Source organism: Symphodus melops, assembly GCF_947650265.1.
Source record: "Symphodus melops genome assembly, chromosome: 17".
Classification (NCBI taxonomy): Eukaryota; Metazoa; Chordata; class Actinopteri; order Labriformes; family Labridae; genus Symphodus; species Symphodus melops.
Window position 1 is genome coordinate 8,925,139 of NC_136707.1, and position 21,326 is coordinate 8,946,464.

General features: G+C 41.6%; 2 protein-coding genes across 13 annotated transcripts in view; one reads left to right on the top strand and one right to left on the bottom strand.

Moving 5' to 3' along the window:
* Positions 1-21,326, bottom strand: part of LOC306837921 (SRC kinase signaling inhibitor 1-like) — a 91,257-nt gene that overhangs the window by 21,328 nt on the left and 48,603 nt on the right. For 6 of the 12 annotated variants that reach the window (XM_079365790.1, XM_079365800.1, XM_079365798.1 and 3 more), the window contains exons 2-7: positions 18,119-18,160; positions 16,860-17,206; positions 10,935-10,961; positions 3,219-3,414; positions 2,404-2,415; positions 1,162-1,457 (exon numbers count right to left, since the gene is read on the bottom strand). In XM_079365790.1, coding sequence (XP_079221916.1) covers positions 1,162-1,457; positions 2,404-2,415; positions 3,219-3,414; positions 10,935-10,961; positions 16,860-17,183 — 855 coding nt within the window. In that variant the 5' untranslated portion in view covers positions 17,184-17,206; positions 18,119-18,160. Of the gene's footprint in view, positions 1-1,161; positions 1,458-2,403; positions 2,416-3,218; positions 3,415-10,934; positions 10,962-14,898; positions 15,784-16,859; positions 17,207-18,118; positions 18,161-21,326 lie in introns of those variants that run through there. The other 6 variants (XM_079365796.1, XM_079365794.1, XM_079365792.1 and 3 more) reach the window with 3 other exon arrangements.
* The window catches only part of gosr2 (golgi SNAP receptor complex member 2), an 87,884-nt gene continuing 82,781 nt past the window's right edge, over positions 16,224-21,326 (top strand). The window contains exon 1 of the mRNA XM_079365805.1: positions 16,224-16,227. The gene's annotated coding sequence lies outside the window, so the exon portion shown is untranslated. The remainder of the gene's footprint in view (positions 16,228-21,326) is intronic.

Below are 21,326 nucleotides of genomic sequence, written 5' to 3' on the forward strand. Positions count from 1 at the left end.
GACTAAGCATATAACTCCTATGAAAATTGAAGTGTGACATCCTACTGTGATGATATCACTAATCCAAGCCCATTGGCTCGTTGTAGCAAGCACACACTCATGCTGCTCGGCTCAGAGCAACAGTCTGTATTTCAAACATGGTAAAAGGGGCGGGACATTTCCAGAGAACAGCGCCGAACGACTGACCAATTACAAAAGAGCAGAACGACCGACCAATCAGATCAGACTTGGCACACTTGGGGAACCTGATTGTGGGGGATTCTGAGCGTTAGAAATACAGGCAGATGAGGTGGGCTGCATGAAGCGGCCGTACATGAAAACTGACGTCTAATTGTGAACATACTTTATTATGCACACAAATTAGATATATGAAGCCAGAAAAGAGCTTACGGGACCTTTAAAGGAAGATTGGTAACTTGGATTATTCCAATAACATTACTATTATAACGTTATTTAAATGCTTTTCAGATTTCCTCGTACCAATGGTTGAGAACTAAAATGGAAATCTGCTCTGCAGTTCAGCAAGGTGATAAGCTCTTTCTCTTTGGCCTTCACTGCTTTGTACACGCAGGCACAAACAAGCAGCTGAGCATGACTAACAAATAATACACGCAACGGAGTACATGCACACACTATACACAGCAGTAATTGCTGTTTTTCGCCTCCTGTTTGTATGGTTAATAGCAGTCGACTTCTCTGTATTGTGTGAATAATGCAGATGGTAAGTGGGGTTTTGTGTAAAATAATTAAAAAAAAAATGTCTCCCTCAGGCTTCCTTGATCGTCACTGAAGCAGAAATAGCTTGTGAAATGTGAAAATACGCTCATTTCACAGAGGAACATCCTTCTCTGGTGTCTGCTCAGCCTCAGCAACAGATGGCCTACTTGAAGATGAGAAAAAGACTTTCCAGGAGGAATACCTGTTAAATTGCTAACCCATATATATACTGGAACATCCTGTCAAAGTTACAATGAAATATAAAGAAACACTATTAACACTCGAAAGAAGCCTTCTAATGTTTTTTTTACATAGAGGCTCAGAATTGCTGACAGCTCAGTTGTAACACATCTGATCCTGAAAGAGATCAGACTGGATTCTTTCTCCTAAATAACCAGTTTACCCTCCTTAACCTCCCCAATCCCCTCGTTCCCTTCTCCTCACCCTCAGGTCTCCATTAGCCAGGTGTGCAGCAGCAGGGTAGGAAGCATAGATAGGCTCTTTGCGGTATATCTTGATGATGCTTCGGTCCTGGATGTCACGGACGTCCTCTAGCTCGTAGAAAACGTTGCGCGCCTCATCTTTGATTAAAATGGCCGTGTTGGGCGACTTCAGCATACCCGCTGTTAACTTCTGAGGGAACATGTGCACAATGAGAGCGTGCAGCGTGTCCAGGCTGCTCAGCTCGTGGGTGATGTGCACTCGACGTGTCTCATCTCCATACTGGAGGAACAGCACACCTGAAGAATAACAAAGAATTAATCAGACAGGGGGTGACTTCTGAGGACAGAAAAAAAATGGCTAGCAAATGAATTCTTTCAAATCCTGTTGCATCATTTAAAATAAATTGTGTTGTAAATCATGACCAAAAAGTTCGGCCTATTAGTGCAGAGCATTCTTACAGATTAAGATTCACCTTAAATGATCACCTACATCAACCAGTCATTTCTCTCTCAGAGAGAAGAGAAGTAAGACTGTGGTAGCTTTGAGAGAATTTGTGATAGGGTTCTAATAAAGCATGTTCAAGGCAGGTTGACATTTTTTTTCCTTCTAATAATATGAAGTGAATAATATGATTTAAACTTCACCTGTTATCAATTAAAGGTATGGAACTATTATTGTGGATAAAATGCGTACAAAGATCCACAAATGTGTAAGAAGAGCCACAAAAAAATCTAAAGATTGGTGCCTGCAAATATGTAGAACAATTCCCATAATGTTCACTTGGCCTGTGAGCCTGAGCTCAGGGCAACCAACCCCACTTATATGGTTGCAGATCGTCACACACACAATTGAGGAAATGTGCATTCCTGCATCTTTCAAGGCAGCAGTGTTGCAAAAGTCTGTATGTAATGTCAAATGACAGCCAATGGAGAGGCCCGCCTCAGTAGTAACTGATCGTTTTTGACTTACAGCAGAGAAAGCTCACTGCCATTATCAAATAAGTCAACATTTAGGGAATTGGTCTCCATATTTACGTGCACATGAGTACACACATTTGTGGATGTATTTGTGCATTTGTGGATCTGTGTACGCACTTTCAAAAAGTTTTGCCACACTAATAGCTCCAGAAAAAGGGCATGGACATTAAAAAAAAACATCAAAAATAGATAGCCCCTTTTATGGAAAACGTTGTGCTGCAACCCTTTATGGTATAGGTAAAAGTGAGTCTGATGCCTGACTAACCTGAAAATTCATCTTCATACACGGCGAGACAAACAAAAACAACAAAGAAAGCAAAGAAAAGCCAGTGATTAAAAATCAAGCAAAGCAAGTGAGATATTACGTGCGAGTGTGGGGAGAGAAGAAAACAAAGAGAGCGGTTAGTGAAGAAGAGTCATGGAGAGGAGAGACCGGGGCTCCGCTGTTTTTATTCTGCCTGAGCTCGTAAGTCAATGCCACTTTAGTTTTACAGCCACTGTCTTATCTCACTGTCGGTGATGTAACACCACACCTTAGTCGTTATGAGTCTGGGCCAGCCTCACACTAATCCACTTCACACTCCTGAGGGCCACTTTGTAGTAAACTTGCCCTCGACTCTGCTGTTTACTCTGAGAGGTACACAGACACACTCCCTCCTGTGTGATAAGTATTAGTCAAATAAACATACTTAAATACCAGGATTAACACCAACAAGTGTACCAATAAGTTGCACATTTCAACTCAACATTAAACTCTAGCTGAAGTAGATGTTTGTATACACACAAAGATTGATGTGTTATAAATATATTGTGTCCAGACTAAAAGGAAGTAAACTTGTTCGAGACATTTCTAAGAGTTGTCATCAGAGGACTCTACTTTAGAGTTTTTATAGCAGAGAAGCTTGAGGAATCTGAAACTGTTATTGTTAACAAGTTGAGAGTGTTACTCATCCTCCTGTATTCTGTAAGCACATCAGTCTATTCAAGCAGCTACATGAGGTAAACTGACAACTGCAAATCGGCCTTTACTCCTACCAGCATGTTGTGACAGCACCTTCCAGCAGAGCATTAAATCTTTACCTGGAGATCGTAGCTTATTCTGGCTGGCGGAGCGGGACAGTGGCAGGCTCTGGCGGAACCGGTTCATTCGGTTGAATCCGATTGGGACGTCGGCTTCCGACATGGTCTCCAGGGACTCGGCGGAGGCGAAGGAGAGCTTGGCGGCCTGGTCCGCAAGCCCAGACTGGGTAGACTGGGAATGCCGTGGACTGCGACTCTGCAGGAAGAGAGGAAACACAATCATCTACTGAAAGGGGGAAATCAAGGCGGAGAGAATGGATTGGACAGGGACGATGGAATGAGACCAACCAGAAAAGACAGTGAGCGCACAATGAGACATCACACAATAAACCACATAACAAGATTAAAAAGGCCTCGACAATGGTTTAGTCACCAGCCATTCACTCGGATTTACTAGTGTCACAGTATCTGACTTCAGTTGAATGCTGCAGCAGAAAAACACAATAAAAGTTGTTCCCAAATCACACAGGACTCCAGGGAGCAGGCTTTCAGGAATCACCTTTGGCGGGTAAGAGGCAAAATTAAGCTTAAAATTGTGCTCCAGCTTAGCATAAGTTATGTCATGTTTGCTCGGCTCTGCACGCCCCCCACAAACCCTCACCTAAAGTGTTGTCCCTGTGCTGCCACAAACTTTAAACAAGTGTTTGTGGGATGGGAGGAGAAGCTCATGCAAATCCTAGGCTGTCACTATGGGTTTATCCTGCCGGCCTATGCCCAGGCGCCTCTCGCTGAGAGACAGTTAGTGCAGCTGGGGCTGAGCTCACTGAACTGGCTCCCTGATCCCCCCGTGGCTCTAGCTTCCCTTACAGCTCGGAGGCTGCTGTAATGAGCTCCCAGAATGCTGTCTGCCGGTTGTTTGGACGACAGAGTCAGACACACCCTTTTAGCAATAGTAAAGTAGCTGTGCCTGTCTCCTCCTTCTCGCACAATGAACACCAGTGTTTCTTTAAAGGATCTTCTTTTCTCTGCCTTCTGCCTCGGTCAAACTAAAGCATGGAGTTACTGTGGATCACATTAATGTAATGAGTATGGGACAGGCCATGAGAGGTTTTTCTCCTTACTTATGGAGTGTGTAAATAGCATTCTGTTTTTAATTGTAAATGACATTGTTTTTGTTCCTTAACACGAATAGAACTAATTAAATTAAATAATTGGTGCGTGAGTCTGACAGAAGCAACACAGAGGCCAATCCCTCTCTTTTGCATTTCCCCCGCATGACTATAAAGAACATACTCATTCACTCGTGTATGATTTTGTTAGTTGTAGAATAAGAAAGGAGCCTGTTCTGCACAATGAGCTGCTGGAGCTCCATCTACAGATTTCTCCCATATAGATTTGTTTTAGTCAATTGTTCAACCTGTTCATCATGAATTAAAAATAGGAAGAAAGATGCCATCTCAAGTTCTCAGAAGTCTAAAGTTATAATTTTGCAATAATGTATCTCAGGAAGAAGCAGCACATTGTCAAACTAGACAAACGGAAACTATTCAATGTTTATATTTAAACGATCAGCAATTATATCAGCACTCAAAATATCAATGCTTTTGGAATAAATTGTTCAATACTTTGGTGAATAAATATCTGCAAAAGGGATGAACTCATTCCAATCAGCCTTCTCTTCACTTCATCAAGACAGACACAGTGCTTCATTGTTAATCAACAACAGTAAACGAAGTAAGGCATCCAACCTTCTTAACATTAGCACAGTTTTGATGTTAGCATTCTGCAGTGAGAATGAACATCAATGCTGGAGCCTTGTGCTTCATTAATAGATTAAGCAATTATTTATGTAGTTAATGTTTCATCAAGTTAAATTAGTCTCGAGGACTCATTTTCTGTCAATCAATTATTCAACTCATTTTGCTACCTCTAAGTGAACTAAACTATAATTTGGTGCAGCAACATTTAAATGAAAGTGTCATTGGTGATTCACTCTATGACGGGGCTGCTATGACCTGCTATGCTATCACATATGTTTACAGGGGACGTGACCAACATCGGGACTGAGAGGCGGAACAATCCTTTTTCATCATGTACGCTTGATTTGTCACTATCATAAATAATTCAATCACATACACACAACCACACACAGAATTATTGTGGTGGTGTCCAGTGATGGCAGGAGATGTTGTGAGCACACAAAGGGACAATGATGCTGACAGATAACTCCCAGCGTGTCTTCTAATGGGGTCATTTATCTAAACTGGGACCACTCTGAACAAAAACACAGCAGCAGCAGCCTCGAAAGAGCAGGTCTGCAGGGAGTCAAGTCTGGTCTGCTACAATGGTATATAAAAAAACAAGGGACGATTTAACAGTAAAAACGATAATCATTGTGTGTTGATGGCATTTCATCTTGTCTAATTTAGTTGATGAAATAAATATTTTTGAAGGTTTCACTTTGATGCATTTTTACAAATTTGAAAAATGCTTGTTTTTATTTCTTAGCGTGGCTCATTATGACAACAGTTCTGCTACTTTCACGTCATTAATTTAAAGTTGTATTTCCCCTTAGGAAGCTAGCATGAATCTGTAAAAAAAAAACAACCCACCAACATCACATTACACAGTATAAATAAAACCACTTGTCGGTTTTAGGCTCCGGGAATTTTTCATAAAAATAAGCAAGATTTTGAGCTGTTGAGCTATAATGCATTTGTGAACTTTGGTTTGTTGTTTCCCTGTTTTAAGTGGTGCAAAATTCATTTTACAGGCTGAATACATATCTTCATGCTTACTGTATAGAGAATAGCAGCATTATGCTCAGCTACAGTAGCAGAAATGTTTAAACAGCTCAAAACTAATAAAAAGGGTGTTTAATCAACTTGGAACTGGATCTGGAGAATAGACACAAAGACTCATATAAAATGAAAAAATAAGCAACTGCATATGTAACAAATATTCAAAAGTTTGTATTCTTTTTTGTCCTTTTCAGAAACAAATAAACCTGCTTCATTTTCCATGTTTCCCTCGAGGGTTATATGTGAAGGCTAACTGACCCATTTGGATTATTCTATGAAAAGGCGTAGAGTATTTTGGGTAACACTTTAGATTAGGGAACACCTATTAACTATTAATTAGTTGCTTATTAGCATGCACATTAGTAACATAGTGGCTCTTAATTAGTCATTATTAAGTACTTATTAATGCTTTATTCTGCATGGCCTTATTATACAACTAATTAATGATTAATAGGTGTTCCCTAATCTAAAGTGTATTAGGAAGTGTTGTAGCATGACTGACCTTGCTTCTGAGATGTCTACATGGTTACATTTTTAGCTGTTAAAAAAATGTCACATCTTTTCTCACAACAACTTCTATGACTCTGCTGCTGAACACAACAATACAAGCTTGATGTATAGATCTAAGTAAGCTTTCCCCAGCTGTCAGCATATATATATTCTCTGTCACCTCGCCATGTTATAAGTGACTCCAAACACTGACTTCCATATTGAGGGTTTATGTGAAAGGAAAACTGAAAATATTCCTATGCAATAAACTTGCTGTGTAAAGAGTACATGCGAATACACCATCTGGTCATGCATCTGGTCCTGCAAGTCATACCGGTGTTATACATGATCGTGTTCACAGCCTCAAATGAGGGGAACCGACTCTACCTCCTTCTAATTTTCTTCCATGGTCCTCCCTGTTCACCTCCTCCCTGCCCTCCCTCTCTCTTTAAAACATTTGGTTTTCGAGTGATCCACATTTTTTCAACACCACTCAATTACTGCTGAGAGCTCCACACTGTTATAAGGGCGAGAAAGAGAGAACAAGTCGGGAACAGGATGATCTTACAAGGAACAGAAGCGAGTACAATGAAAAGCGGAATAGAGCAGCCTGACAACAGACCCGAGGCTACAAGCTGCATTAAAGTCGATTTCAACCTCCTACCGTTTCTTTTCTTGTCTCGTGTGCTGGTACACACAAACACTCATATAGTAGAAACACACACACATACACAACACACTTGGATGCTCTAATATCTGTGCTTTAAGGTCAAGTGACAGCACTTTGGTATAATTTTTTGTTATGTTTTGAGAAGCATTTTACACTCAATTTGACACAATTTGACTTCCTTCATCTGTAATCTTCTTCAAGCCCGAAAGAAAATGCACAACAGAGCATTGTCCAGTTTCTTGTCAATATAAATGCAAACTCAGAAATCATTTGCAGTTCACACACAGAATCATTCAGGCAAAGGTGCAAGAAATACCAGGCCACCTAATTGTAAACATACAGTTCATACTGCAATGAAACCGTTTGAATTCTTCTAATTGTGATATACATTTTAAGGTTAGAAGAACCTGTTTTGTCTCTGAGAATCTAAACAGCTTTAGGGGAGATTTCAGCACTGATGCAGGCTAGACTTGTGCAGGATCAGCTCCCATTGGTTGTGATCTTTTGGGGGGTGGGGAAGGGGTGAGGATGGTGGGGTTAGAAAAGCTGATTTCTTGGCTGAACCATAAATGATCTGGCTCATCGACCAAAAATGTATAGTCTGATTCAACTCAGGAGCCATGAGGGATCATTTCCCACGAGACTGCTGTCAAAGGATCTGTACTGCAGGAGACTAGTTTAAACAGTTTTCATCCAAGACATGCTGGGATATTAAATCAAACACGAGTGAAAAGCAGACTCACAGATCATGCTGTTTGCCTCCTTTATCGTTCTGCAGTTTCTTGTTTTGCTATTTTCTGCTCACTTTACCTTCATAGAACTAAATGAAGGGCTGTTGTCTTACCCTCTGTCATTCAACATTTTGTTTGTGGGTGTACCATGTCTAAATTATTTTGGCCTCTTAACTGGCTGAGACTGACTAGGGGTCCCATGTTTATGTCAAGTATAAGCAAAAAGTTCATACAACATATAGAACAGTCAGTTCTTCATTAAATCAGTGTCTGCTCATTTGAAGTAAAAGCAAAATTGATTTTATGCAAATCACAAAATCCGTCTAGGATCTTTGCAAGTAGCTGTCCTGTTTCTGATTGGTCATAAGTGGCGCTATATGTGACAGTTAAGTCCTCTACCCAGAGATAAGCATACCTTTCATTCGGTAATCGGCTTTTATTTCTAATCTTTCCCCTAATTGTGATCGTTTCCCTTTAGTGACTTGACTTTGAGCTGGGGCAATGACAGGCTATGTGTCAACCGCCAATGTCAAAGAATACTTGATTTGGGTAAAATGGTGATGAAATGTTTTTCCCTTGGGTATTATCTGAGCGTTCAACTTTTAATATCACACCCCTAATGCCTCCAGTGCATCTCTTCTGTTCCCCAGCTTTTTTCTTCCCCATTCCCATGATCTTTTCTGTAATTGTCTGCAGATTTCCGTCTTCCTCGACAGCTTTTCACCCTCTGTCACTCATTTCCCCCCTCCAATCACTCCCAAAGCTCACTCCTGATTGTTGCTAAGCTGCTTTCCATCAACACATCTACCTCCACCACTGTCTCCAGTGGTTCAGGACAAATTCTCATTCTTGCATTCAGGTGCTTGTGCTGTGGGTGTCTGGTGTTGGTTCAGGATTTTGGAGATCGCATTTGATCCCTCTACACTTAAGCCATTCTCTCTCTTTTTTTTTTTCACACAAGAAAAGGTTCAAAGCTTTAACTTTTGAAAAATAGAGTGAGAAAACTGCTCTCTGACATCCCTCCACTACTCACATCAGTTTGTCTCCACTTGCATTTCTCCATCCATCATTATTTCAGATTCCAGATTTCAGGCCAATCTTACACATTATCCTCAGCCTCCAACACTCTGAGAGTCTTGTCTCTTCATAATTGCTGGGAAGTGTGAGTCAATGCAACCACTTTACTCTGAAGGAAATGCATCTAAATAGTGTTTTCTGTAAGAGGGCAGATGTTGGTTTATATTAGTGATAGCGATACTCCTGTATCATAGAAAACAGAAACATTTGCCTAAAGACATGACTAGTCTGACTATCTAATGGTATCCTCACAATACATTCATTTTACTGTATGTAGTGCAATGCTGATAGTTAGCTGAATGTTTAGATTTGCTGGCTGGTGGAATCAAGCAGACATAAAAGGTGTCAACAAAAGAGTGTGCTGAAAGCAAATAGCTTTAGATCTGCAGCTACACAGAACACTTAGGTGTGTTCATTCTATATTTATCACCCCAGCAGCGCCTCACAACTCTCTCTGTTCAGTGATTTAACTGCCTCACTTGATGCTTTTCTTGAGTGCTGCGAAGGAACTCCAGTGATTAACAGAACGATTTGTTCAAATAAAGACGTGCAAAGAAAGTAACAGTCTTCAGAGCAGCAAGATGAGTCGTTATATAGATCGTTTGAATCTAAACAAGTTACCAGTAAACAGCGATGTCTTTTGATTAACAAAACAATGTTTCAGTCAGCCTTGTAGTTGCATGGTGCACCTTTCATTTTATGTTCATTTTAGTGTTTGATAATTGTAAAAATTACATTTTTAATTGCTAGTCCATTTGGATGTAATACATGATGAGTGTTTCTATGCAGTTTTAAACCTGCAGGTTATTCAGTCAGGAAAAAGAAACATTATTTGCAGGTCTGCCTTGACTAAACTTTTGTAAAGGTCATTTTGTGTTTAAAACACTTTTCTTCAGAGTGGATTTAAACAAACTCTTTATAAACATCAGATTTGGAATTGTTTTTCTTCTTCTTTTTTTATGCTCACATACCAACAAGGTATTTCAAGCCCCCTGAAAGTCTGGCAGAGTTGAAATAGTTGTGTTGTGTAACAGATTTATGTGACGGACAGGGCTCTAAATTCTATCTCATATCACTGTTGTTAGAGGTTAAAGTCCTTGTAAGGGTGAGGGATAAATTGCTTAGCCTTCCCCACGGGTCAGGGCAAATGGCTATTGATATTCAGTGACATTTTCCAACCCGCCTGAATGATATTGTGAGCAGGGGCTCAGGCTGCACTACATTGCAGATAAGCCCTGAGCATTTCCCTCATACTCTTACACACACACATTTGAACACATGAATTAATTTTTTTAATTTGCTCTGTTTTGATTGCTCACTTCGCTGCAAGGTATAATGAAACACCAAAGTTGTCATTATGACGCATAGCTAACAAATTACTCATCACTTAAAATTTAGCATCAGTGACATAACCTTTCAATATTGCTGACTTTTTCAGGTATACACATCCCATGATTCTTTTCTGCAACCTGTGGATGAAACACACTCAGCAGCCCAGCCATGACTCAAGCCACTGTGCTAATGTCAGAGCATTATTCCTGTAATGCCTCAGCAGCATGTCTGTAATGTCTTCTTAATGTCTCAGTCAGTCTGAGTCATACTTCAACAGGGTCACATGGCTTCTAGCCATTAATGCTAGCTGACTGAGGTATCATAAATCCAGAGAGAGTCGTCTTCTGCAGATTAAATGAAGCTGGAGAAGTTTAAGCTGTCGCCAAACCCACTCACCTCCGCCTCTGCACAATCCCCGCCCTGATACACACGAATACACACAGTACACAGACACACATGGCCCGGAGAGCTTAGAGATGCCAAGTGAGCCGGGTGTCGCATGAGCCAGAGGACCAAGGAGATTGGCTGGTGATGCTCGAGGAACCTGACATGAAGTACAAACACACACACACACACACACACACACACACACACACACACACACACACACACACACACACACACACACACACACACACACACACACACAATAGATACAGAGATACACAGCACTGACCTTAAAGCTCCAGTAGTTGGGCTGTTGCTGAGTTCATGAAGGACATAGGAAGAAAAGAGAGAGGGAAAAAGAAAAAAAAGTTAGTAACATCCTTCTCCCATAAGGGATAAAGTTCTCCGACAAAAACAAAGCACTATTAACCAAATGGTGCATAAAAAAAGCTTGACAGGAGAAGAGATAGAGTCTGGCTGCGGGCCTTTGTCACCAAAATACAATGCCTTTGTCCTAAAGAAACATTATCAGCTGCATTTCTTAAATCGTTCCCGTATAATTTGTTCATTTTCTGACAGGCTATTTATGAAACCCATTAATATTGTTGACAGCCTCATCTAATACGACCATCTCAATCACAGTCATTAAGTTTGATTGGTGTTAATGCAGGAGGAGGCGGTTTTGTAGGCGTCAGTTTACAGCACACCTGAAATAAGATAGCACTGGGAGGAAATGAAAAGAGCATCATCAAATAAAAACAAGAGCCCACTCTGTTTTCCAGCATTGGCCTTTCTCCCAGACTTCTCCACAACAGGCAAGCAATAGCTCTGTCTCCTTCGCGCTGTCCATCCACCGGCCTGAATCTTTTGTCTGAACCTCGCCTGCTCACCTGTGTGTTTTCACCAGCCCATGCTGTATGTTTCATGTGTCCATTTTCCATTTCTGATGCTCTACAATGTATGAGAAAGAGGCTCCTATTGGCTGAAGCCTCAGGATGTGTGCTTGCCATTTAATCATAATTACCCCAGAGTCAAATCCAGGCCAAGGCACCGATGGCCCAGAAATACCTCAAAATGACAAAGAAAATTAAAAAAGATTGAGGAGAGTTCATGAATTTTAATTCCAATCTAAACTCTTATTCTAGGTCTCATTCTTATCTGCTGGCAGTTTTCAGTCCGTTCAGCCTCTGCAAGGACCCCCATTACTCTCCTGGCACAGGGAGGCAAAAAAAAGGGAAGTTTTTGATTTATGATAGCTGGGGTTTTTTTTTTCATTAACAGCCTTTCATTTTAATACTGTCAGAGCAAAAGCCAGGATCATTTCAGCAAACCCAAGCATCAGAGGGAGCATGTTCATCTGTTGATTACCTTACTGTAATCCAAACTTTCACATTATGTTCCCTCATTTGGCTCTGATGCCAAATGTCTCTGACTGTGACACCAAGCTCTTTTCTTGCTCCCTAGTTTGTTTGTATTGTTGTGCAACCTCTTGCTTGATTATGAATATAAAGCGTTAATTTGTATTCATATATTATGGTTTGATTGGGTATCAAATTATATTGCAGAATACAGAAACTTTCTTTTCTCATTCCAGCTCTGAGCACCTTTCCTGTATACAGTGCATCATTGGACCAGAGCTTACATTACATCTACAGAAACAAGGACTTTTTATTAATTACAACAAACATTTTAGGTCAACTCTGTCACTTTGGCAGTGTGAGCATGCCAATACCAAATAGCTGCCTCATGAATTTCACATATGATATAAGCTTTTTTCAGTCAGACAACTCAAGTTTGTATTTGTTTAAAATATTGATTGCAGCAGCAGACCATAGTTTGTTTTTGCTGTCAGATCTCCGACCTCGTATAGTTTTATTTGACATGCAGAAATTTCAGGAGTGATGCTGGTAGAGCTGAACAAAAGTGCAGGACTGCAGCTCAGAGCTTGTAATAAAAAAAAGGAAGGAGGGAGCTTAAATAGAGCCCGCGTTGGAAGGAGGTGTTGTCAGGTGATTGTGGACAATGAGGCATTTCAAGTGTGAAATCAGTGTAGCTGAAGTCATTTGCCTGAACCATCACGCTGTATTAACAGGACATAAAGCATTTGTCACAGCTCAAGTCCATTTTTAAAAAAAACAAGCACACTCAGTTTGGTCAAATTTCGCTTGTGAAGGCACAATACTGCTAAGAATGATTACTAGGTTAAGATATAATACGGAAAGGGTGATGGTTATTGTTAATAATAGTAGGTGTTGGAATCCAACAATAACAACTCAACAACAAGAAACCAGAGTTGTATAATTTGATGCCAAACATGGAATCTAATTATCTTCATTCTAAAAAGTCGAGGCTCTCTGAGGCATTTCGATGTGTTATTCTGAACACCACATCATGTCCGTTGAGATAGAAGGGATTGTGTGATCTTTATCATTTTGAAATGCTAAAAAAAAAAAAAATCAAATAAAAAAAACTGTATTTATCGGAGAGTGCCTCGCCACGCTGGGAGACAAGTGGGACTCTGAAAATGATATGGAGCCTAATCTCAGCCCACGCTTGCTTTTCCCCATAGCATTAATTTTTTTTTTTACCAACATATGTCAAAGCAATTATTATTAAGGACAACTCTTTGATGTTTCACTGAGGAGAATTTATCTCTCCTGGCTAGTTTTTTTAGTTTTGTAATCCCTTAATGTGCAGTGTCCAGGGAAAACCATGTATGTATATGTATAGTCTGAAGGATTTAACTCTACAGCACAAGAGAGAAACGAAGAAAACAACTTTAAAAAAGCCTATATTTCCATTAAAAGGCATAAAGGCATAGTCTAAAACTAGACGGTTTGTTTAGCTTAAAGATGACGTAGACAGTGAGCGATCTGAGTAATATAGAGCATCTAAGGATTATTCAGGAAGCCAATTCTCAGGCAGGCTGCGGGGTGAGAGGTCATATCTAGAATGGGTCACTTTCAGGAAAGAGATAACACATGAGGTATTTCAGTTTGAAATCATGTTGGCCTTGAACAACTCATCATGTGTCAATCATTTATGTTTTGTTGTCAGCCAGTAAAGCTTCGTCCTTGACAGCCAGTTATGAGCGGCTTCGCTGATGTGTCATAGATAATTGTTGTTCACATGTTCCGACAATAGTAATGATGTTATTTTCCCACAAAGCTAAATGAGTTGCGAAGGCTGGCTACAATGGTTCGGACGTCATTCGTGGTGTTTCGTCGTCTCTTTGTTTGTTGCTTGCTTTAATGAGGCTGGCTCACTCACAGTTCTCAGGTAAGGTAAACACACACACGCACTCTCGAACCACCTCGTGTTGTTTTAACCGCTTCTGCTGACAGCTGCAGATGCGCCTGCGGTGAGCCTGGACTTTGAGTTGCAAACGCAAACTTGAGTCGGCTTATTCAACTGTTAGTATCCCTAAACAGTTCTCCATCAACCAACACATTTTTCCAATGCAGAAATCACATTATGTCCTACTCTCAAGCATTGTCACGCTAACTCATTCAACCGTTACCTCAGATAACAGATGAAACTCTTGACTGAGCTTAGCTCAAATGTACATCTTATATATTTTCACCTCGTGTTAATTTAAATCTGCTGTAAGCCCCACGGAGAAAGTGTTACTGCTGTATGTTTGAGATGGCAGATTAATCTTTGAGGCTGAAGGGCTTAATGCTTTCCTGACTGCTAAGTAAAGACACTGATGTATACATTTTAACCCACAGCATTGTATGTGCACTCACTGGAGTTGCTGAACGAAGGATGTAGCCTCGCACAGAAGAGCTGCATTACCTGACCTGCATTTAAAGCAGCCTGCACTCGCATCACCCCTCCTCCAGCCCCGTCTCTTTCTCATGTCGTCATCCTTTCTGCACCCCCACCATCCACTTCTCAATCATTCTTACGCGTTCCTCCTCAATCCTGCTCCAGCCCTGTGCCCGGATCTTGACGGTGCCCCAGCCTCTTTAGCTTTCTCCCTCTGCTATTTAGAACACGCATCAACAACTCAACACCTACTCAAACAGTAGCACGGTAAGCCCTGTGTACAGATTCGTCCCCTCAGCCTTCGTCTAGCCTGCTGAACATATGCACACTGTCACCACAACAACCACAACAAACACAACACAGCGTGGAATCTAATCCCAGCTGTAACATCCCCCCCCCCCCCCCCCCCCCACACACACACACACACACACACACTCCTCTCTAAAACAGCCTCCAGTTTACAGCTTGCCGTCCCTTCTCACCTGCAGTGCACCTGTGCCTGTCCACCTCTCCTGTCATCCCCGGCTGTCCGTCAGGTGCAGCAAGTCCTCATCGCATTTTTGCCCGTCTCTCCCTCCCTCAGTTTCACCTACCCTCCCTCCCAATCCTTCACTTAATCTCTCTCTCTCTCTCTCCCTCTCTCTCCGTCTCGCTCTCCAGTAGCACATGCGGCGGATACTCTTTATTTAATTCATTACAACACCAGCCGATTAACTCCTTCGCAGATGGGTGGCTGTAATCCTGCTGGTGCTGGCTAATTGAGCGGAGGGCTGCTTGACTGGCTTCTGCGCTCCTCTCTGGGCTCCTCCCCCCCCCTACCCTCCCTCCATCTTTCCTCGCTGTCCACGATTTGTACAATCCACGAGATGACAAGGGATCCTGGGCTCTGCTGCTTCCTCCCTCTGTGCAGTGAAAATGCCCTGTCACTTCAGAATCCGTCCACTCACAGGGCTGCTATCTTGTTTTTTTTAACTGTCTGCACCTCACATTTGGTTCCTCTCTCCACTCTGTCTTCATTGTTGTACAATTCCTTTTTCTCTACACAATCTGACCTTTGCAATGCGATACCCCTACTTGCCATTTATGGAAGAGGTTGCCACGGAAACAATGGACTCCACCTGTGTTTCACCCGCCCACCCTCACTCGCTGCTCTCTCTCTCTCTCTTTCCTTTCTCCCCTTCATTCACTGCTTTGCTCGATGGACTCACCACTCTAAAGTTACATTCATTTTAAAAACACACATACCAGTAGAGCTCACACTGAGCATGTTTGTTTGTTTGCATGCGTGTTGGATACAGTGAGAAAAGAACCAGCAATAGAAAACTTCTGAGGCTGTGGAAGTGTTCAAAGTAACGTCAGGGGAGATAAAATGTTGGACATTTATCTAACAGAGTATTACTCCCAGAGATAACATGTTTATGTGTGGGACTTCCTGTCTCCCCCCCTCTATGAAAGTTCTGCAGGTTCTCAGCAGAGAAACAAACGTCAGTCTTTCTGTGACAGTTTAAATGCAACCTCTATAACCCACATTCAATGAACACTTGACAGTCCTTCCTTATTAAATTGGCCTCCCTCAATTATTTCAATAAGTGCGACATGCAGCCTTGTGCTGCTTTTTCTCTGGATGCCATTCGACGAGGAGCTTTTCATTGTCCTGTCCATACAATCCGTTCCATACTTTGAGTATACGTGATAGCCCTTTTCAACAGATTGCCATCACAAAAACTGGAAAATAAAATTGCTCAGCTTTTTACATCCAAATGCACTACTTAAATGAAGCAAATTGAGTGTTTTCGTGAATAAATAAACAGTATTGGACATCGGTAAATTGGATGAAGTAAGGTGTGTGGCAAACACAGGCTTAACAGATTCAACCCTTTTTTCTGCATTTAAAGTATGACATAAAATACGCCTGAAATGTCTTTTTCCATCTTTCAAAAGGTGGTTGCTAACAACTGGCTAACTAGGACTACAGAGTTTGTTGGTACTGTAACATTAAACGAAAAAAATGTGTTTTTCTTTGCTTGAAAGTTTTCTTCATGTGATGCAATATGACGCTTTTTGCATCACATGAAGAAAACTTTCAAGCAAAGAAAAACACATTTTTCTCGTCTCAGGGCAAAATGAGGTCTGGACTCACGACCATTCAACACTACTACCATGTTTCTAATGATACACAGCTTCATGTAAATGGGTGAAGTCTATCGCAGAGGTGTAGTTTATTCATAGCCTAACATCAACATTTTACTTTTATTGATGTCTTTCCATTTCAGAAATTATAAAATCAGTCTCATAATAATTGTTTTTTTTTTTGTTGCCACAGAGCAATAATTTTAGCAATAATAAAAAAAACTAACTCGATGGCCAACAGAAAGACATCATCCCTGCAGCGCTCAATTCATGTCAAGGGGAAGAAATCCTGAAGAGAATGTGACCTGCATACCTGTTCCCGGGCAGAGCGCTCTGATGAACCCCTCATGCTGGCGTGTGACGGAGAGGGTGACGGGGGGTTGTGGTGTGGGCTGTGGTGTGGATGCTGCAGCTGTTGCTGCTGCTGGTACTTGCTCTTCAGGTGATCCATGAAGGCGTCCCTCTTGCGCTCCATGTCAGCCTTGTGCAGGTTTGTCAGGGCCTCCAGGCTCTGTGCAGCACTGACGCCATGGCGGTGCTCTGACGTGTGCACCAGGCCGACATTTGAGAATCGGCGAGCAGTGTTCCCAAGCGTCCGATATTCCCGTGGATACTCCAAGTCATCCGTCGAGATCATGTGACTGCCACCACGCTCGGTATCTGAGGGAAGAGGAATGAGGAAAGGAAGGAGAGGAAAGGGGGAGTAAGAAAAGAAGGGTAGGGAAGAAGGATGCAAGGAAGGAAAGAAGGAAGGGTGGGAAAGTTTGATTGAAAGATGTGAATCACCACCCACACGAGCATGCAGAAAGATTTCAGGGTGGAGATGCACAAACACACAGAGCAGGCGCACACAGGTGGAAACAAATGGAGCAGAAAGAATGAGAGTGTCAAAAACGAGGCACAGAGAAGACAGCAGAGAGAGAAAGAGAGGGAGGGAGAAAAGGAATGGGATGTTAGACTATTTGCCACCAGGAAAGAGTGGTTCCCTGCAGAATTATTGATTTCAGGTTCTGAAGGGAAGAAAAACGAGAAAAGTAAAATGCTTTTGCAATAGATCAAAGGTAGTCACTCCGGCTGAATTTGCTTTGCTGGATTTTTCATTGTGACATGCCGTCTTGTCACTTTAAGTGGCTTTCATTGTTTTCTATGGAAACAGGGGAAAAAAATACAATCCAGAAAATTGAGGTGATCGAAAGTCCGCCGGGAACATGAAGAAAAACGTTGGTCATATTTGTCCTTGTTCTGCCCCTTTTTTTTTTTTTACACCAGTTCCTGGCCATCTATCTGGGCTTTCCCTCCATCCCTTCACACCCACGGCTTGGCCTCACATATTCTAACTGTCTCTTGTCTGGAGGTTTTCTATTTTGCTGTCCAGAGGCGCGTCACTGTGACCTCCCTTTAAATCAGAGCTTTAACTGACAGACAACAGCGGCCTGAAGTGGAAGGCAGACAAAAAGGGAAGGGAGACAGCTGGGAGGAGACGATATGGTGATTACACACACAAAAAAAAAAAAAAAAAACATATGCATGGAATGAACTCAAAGGATGACAAAAGACCAAGTTTCCATTTACCAGGTAGGTTGCCTTGCTTAGGAAAACAGGCCCTGGCGTGGGCTGGAAGACAAAACATGCCAAAAGGGTTAATTTATGTGTTTGTACAAGGACGTGCAGGCAAACACACCAGAACACCAGAACATGGGCATCAGAAAAGAGCTATCGTGAAATGATGGCTCTTTCTCTGAATCACAAGTAGTCAATGCATTAAATATGCATTACAATGTATTCAAAAGGGTAAACGTGTAAGGAAATGGTGGGCTATGAATACTGATAGTGTCGCACAATAACCTTAAGAATGGTTTAACCTGTTTCATTCATATTCACAGGAAAAAGTTCACGGGTAACGCTTGCTGAAAAAAAAAAAAAAGCAAGACCAATATTCATGTCTGACCTCAAAGAGTAATAACTAAACTTACGACTTGGCGCAGGAAGGAAAGTTCTAGTTGATGAGAATAAAACTAGTAAAACATGTAAAATGTATATGAAAGTCTTCAACTTAAATCATGAAAGGTGCTACGAGAACATATTATGATAAAGTGGACCCTGTGTGCATTAAGACTCATCAGCAGCATTAGTATGAGCTGAGCAGAGGAGTAGCAAAGGGAAGCTCCTCTGTGTCAGGAGCAACAAATGGACAGTTATTGAATGCAGAGAAAGAGGCAGAAAGCTGGCCAGACTGAAGCCAAACAGAGCTGTGATGCATTCCAGTGGACGGCCTTTACACAGAGGAAGCCTGTTAGGGGCAGGAGGTCTGGGATCACTCAAACACAGCTGCAATCAAACTCGTTGTAAACCCATTTCCCACTCTATTCATTCTTGGAGAGATATCACGCTCAAGTGTGATTTGCTGTTTCGGCACCATGCCCTTACATCAACTACATTATGGAGTGCTGATAAACTGAGCAGGGGTGAGGCAAAATGGACTGACCTCCTGGCTAATAGCATTAGCATTGAGCTCTCCGCTGTGCACCGAGGCCACCGGCCATATTCATCTAGCCCCCTCGCAGCCTCCCAGATCTCTGGTTTACACTTCATTAGGCTACAGCTTATTGTGCATCAGCTAACAAGGACCTGACTCAAGGGCCCCATTACAATAGATGGAAAAGCCGGGCCTATGTTCTATGGCTTATTATTGTGACTGAGGATTCACAACGGCAGTGAGAGGCTGGGTGGGCTATGCTGCCTTTGAACAAATCAGAGAAGAGAACAAAAAAAAAAAAACTTATGACTATTATTGATTGGTATCTAACATTGATAGAAGGTAAAATGCTAAACAAGTTTCTTTTGCAGACAGCTGCCAAAAGACAGCCCAAAAAAACTTTGCTCATTGCAGTTTGTGGATGTACTTTTCAAAGCTGTATACACAAAGACCATGTCTTGAAAACAGCGGGAGTAAAAGTTGTGTGGGCAGAAGAGTAAGAAAAGAAAATAGGAACAGGTTATTCATCCTTACTTTCGACATTCACAGCCAATACATTTCCACATAAGCTTGCAGACAATAACCCTGACAGCCAAAACAATCTGTGCAAGCCCACGCGATGCCAGAGCCATTTAAACCTACATAAAAGAGCGTTGATAGGGTGGGTTTCCTGGAGAACACTTTATCACAAGAATGCAATGTCAGTCAGCAAGTTTGAGTCTGCAGCAGGCTAGATTGCAACTACAAAGACCCAGAGCTTCGAGGAAAAAAAGGTGCATCAGGTTGGTCCAAGAAATGATACAGCACGTAAATGACAACAGGACGCTGCGTTCAAAGTTGATCTGTGAGCCCAGCCAATGAGGCCTGGGCTGCTCTGTCAAGATAGAGAGCACAGTCGAGAGAGCATTAACCCTGATGATCTTTAAAGAGACTCTGTGGTAGGCAGTGAGAGATAAGACTCGCAGAAAAGGAGAAATCACCTGTACAGAGAAAAAGATACAGCAAGGCACAACAACTGACAGAAAAAAAAAACAACTTCCTGTAAAGCAATCCAACGCCATTTGGTCTTTCAAGGCTTTGTCCTAAAGGACCAAATGGCGTTTTGGAGTTGCAAAAAAACAACGTTTTCCATCAGGGGAAGCTGTTCCACAGACTTTTGGAAAATAATGTCGATTGCTCAGACCTGTTGTGCAGCTCAATGAGCCACATTCTCAACTTTTTTACTTTTTGAGTCATACACCTCCAACACTTTCACCAGGTTATTTATATTTGTAGGGAAATTCAGCTCGTGACACCAAGCATTTGCCAACCCACCCACAACAACTAGCAACTCTTGAAGATAATAATATTCTGTACCACCTCAGCCAAATCCCAAACCATACATTCTCAAAGATAAACGAGTGTTTCTGCACGGGCATCCAGCGTGTTACGAAGACTCTAGAGGTGAGAAGGAAAAGTGGACCGGTTGTGCTTTAATGGATTTGGAGGCAGCAGGCAGCGCAAGGTTTATATTTTAAGGGATGTTTAACAAGTGGGTCAGAGGGAGACGAAGGTGTAAGAGCAGAAACCCGCAGACTGCACAGAGGCAAACAGAGCTCTTTAACGGCTAAATGAAAAAGGATTTTTTTCCAGCGAGGTGCTTCATGAATGAGTCCCTCTGTCAATGCTCTACTGAAAAAGGCATGTCAACATAAACTGCAATTCATAACTATCATGCAACTATTTTCAATATTGTATCATAATCAGAATTCAAGGTAAAATTCATGTTATTATTTTTAACCAGCAGCACAACACCAAATATATTTAGTCAATTTAATAAAACAAAAAGTAAAACAACAAATCTACACACGAGGAGCTTACACTTTCAGTTCTATCATCCATAAAAAGTAAAAGTGATTTTCCAGACACCAGACAGATTGCTTTTGAGTGCTTTCAGGGTGAGAATTGTTAATGACTTTTTCTGCATTATCTGAAATGTACACTGGTTCTCTAATTACTGTCTGGCTCCTCTTATTTTACAGCCACAAGGTCCTTTCAAGCTGCTCTCTATGGAGGTCTGAACTATGCACAGACGATCATTAAGTCAGGCAGAAAAAGTACTCGAAACAAGACACGCTGAGTCAACTTTGCACTGTAAATATGCTTATTAAATTAACTACATGATAGGAAAGATTCTGCAAGACTTCATCAGCTGGATTTGTATGAAAAAAAATGTGCTGAAGCCAGCCAGAAAATTCATGGTTCAAGGAAGGATTTCACAAATGTATACAAATGTTTTTAGTCGCGCCAAAACCTTCATTGATT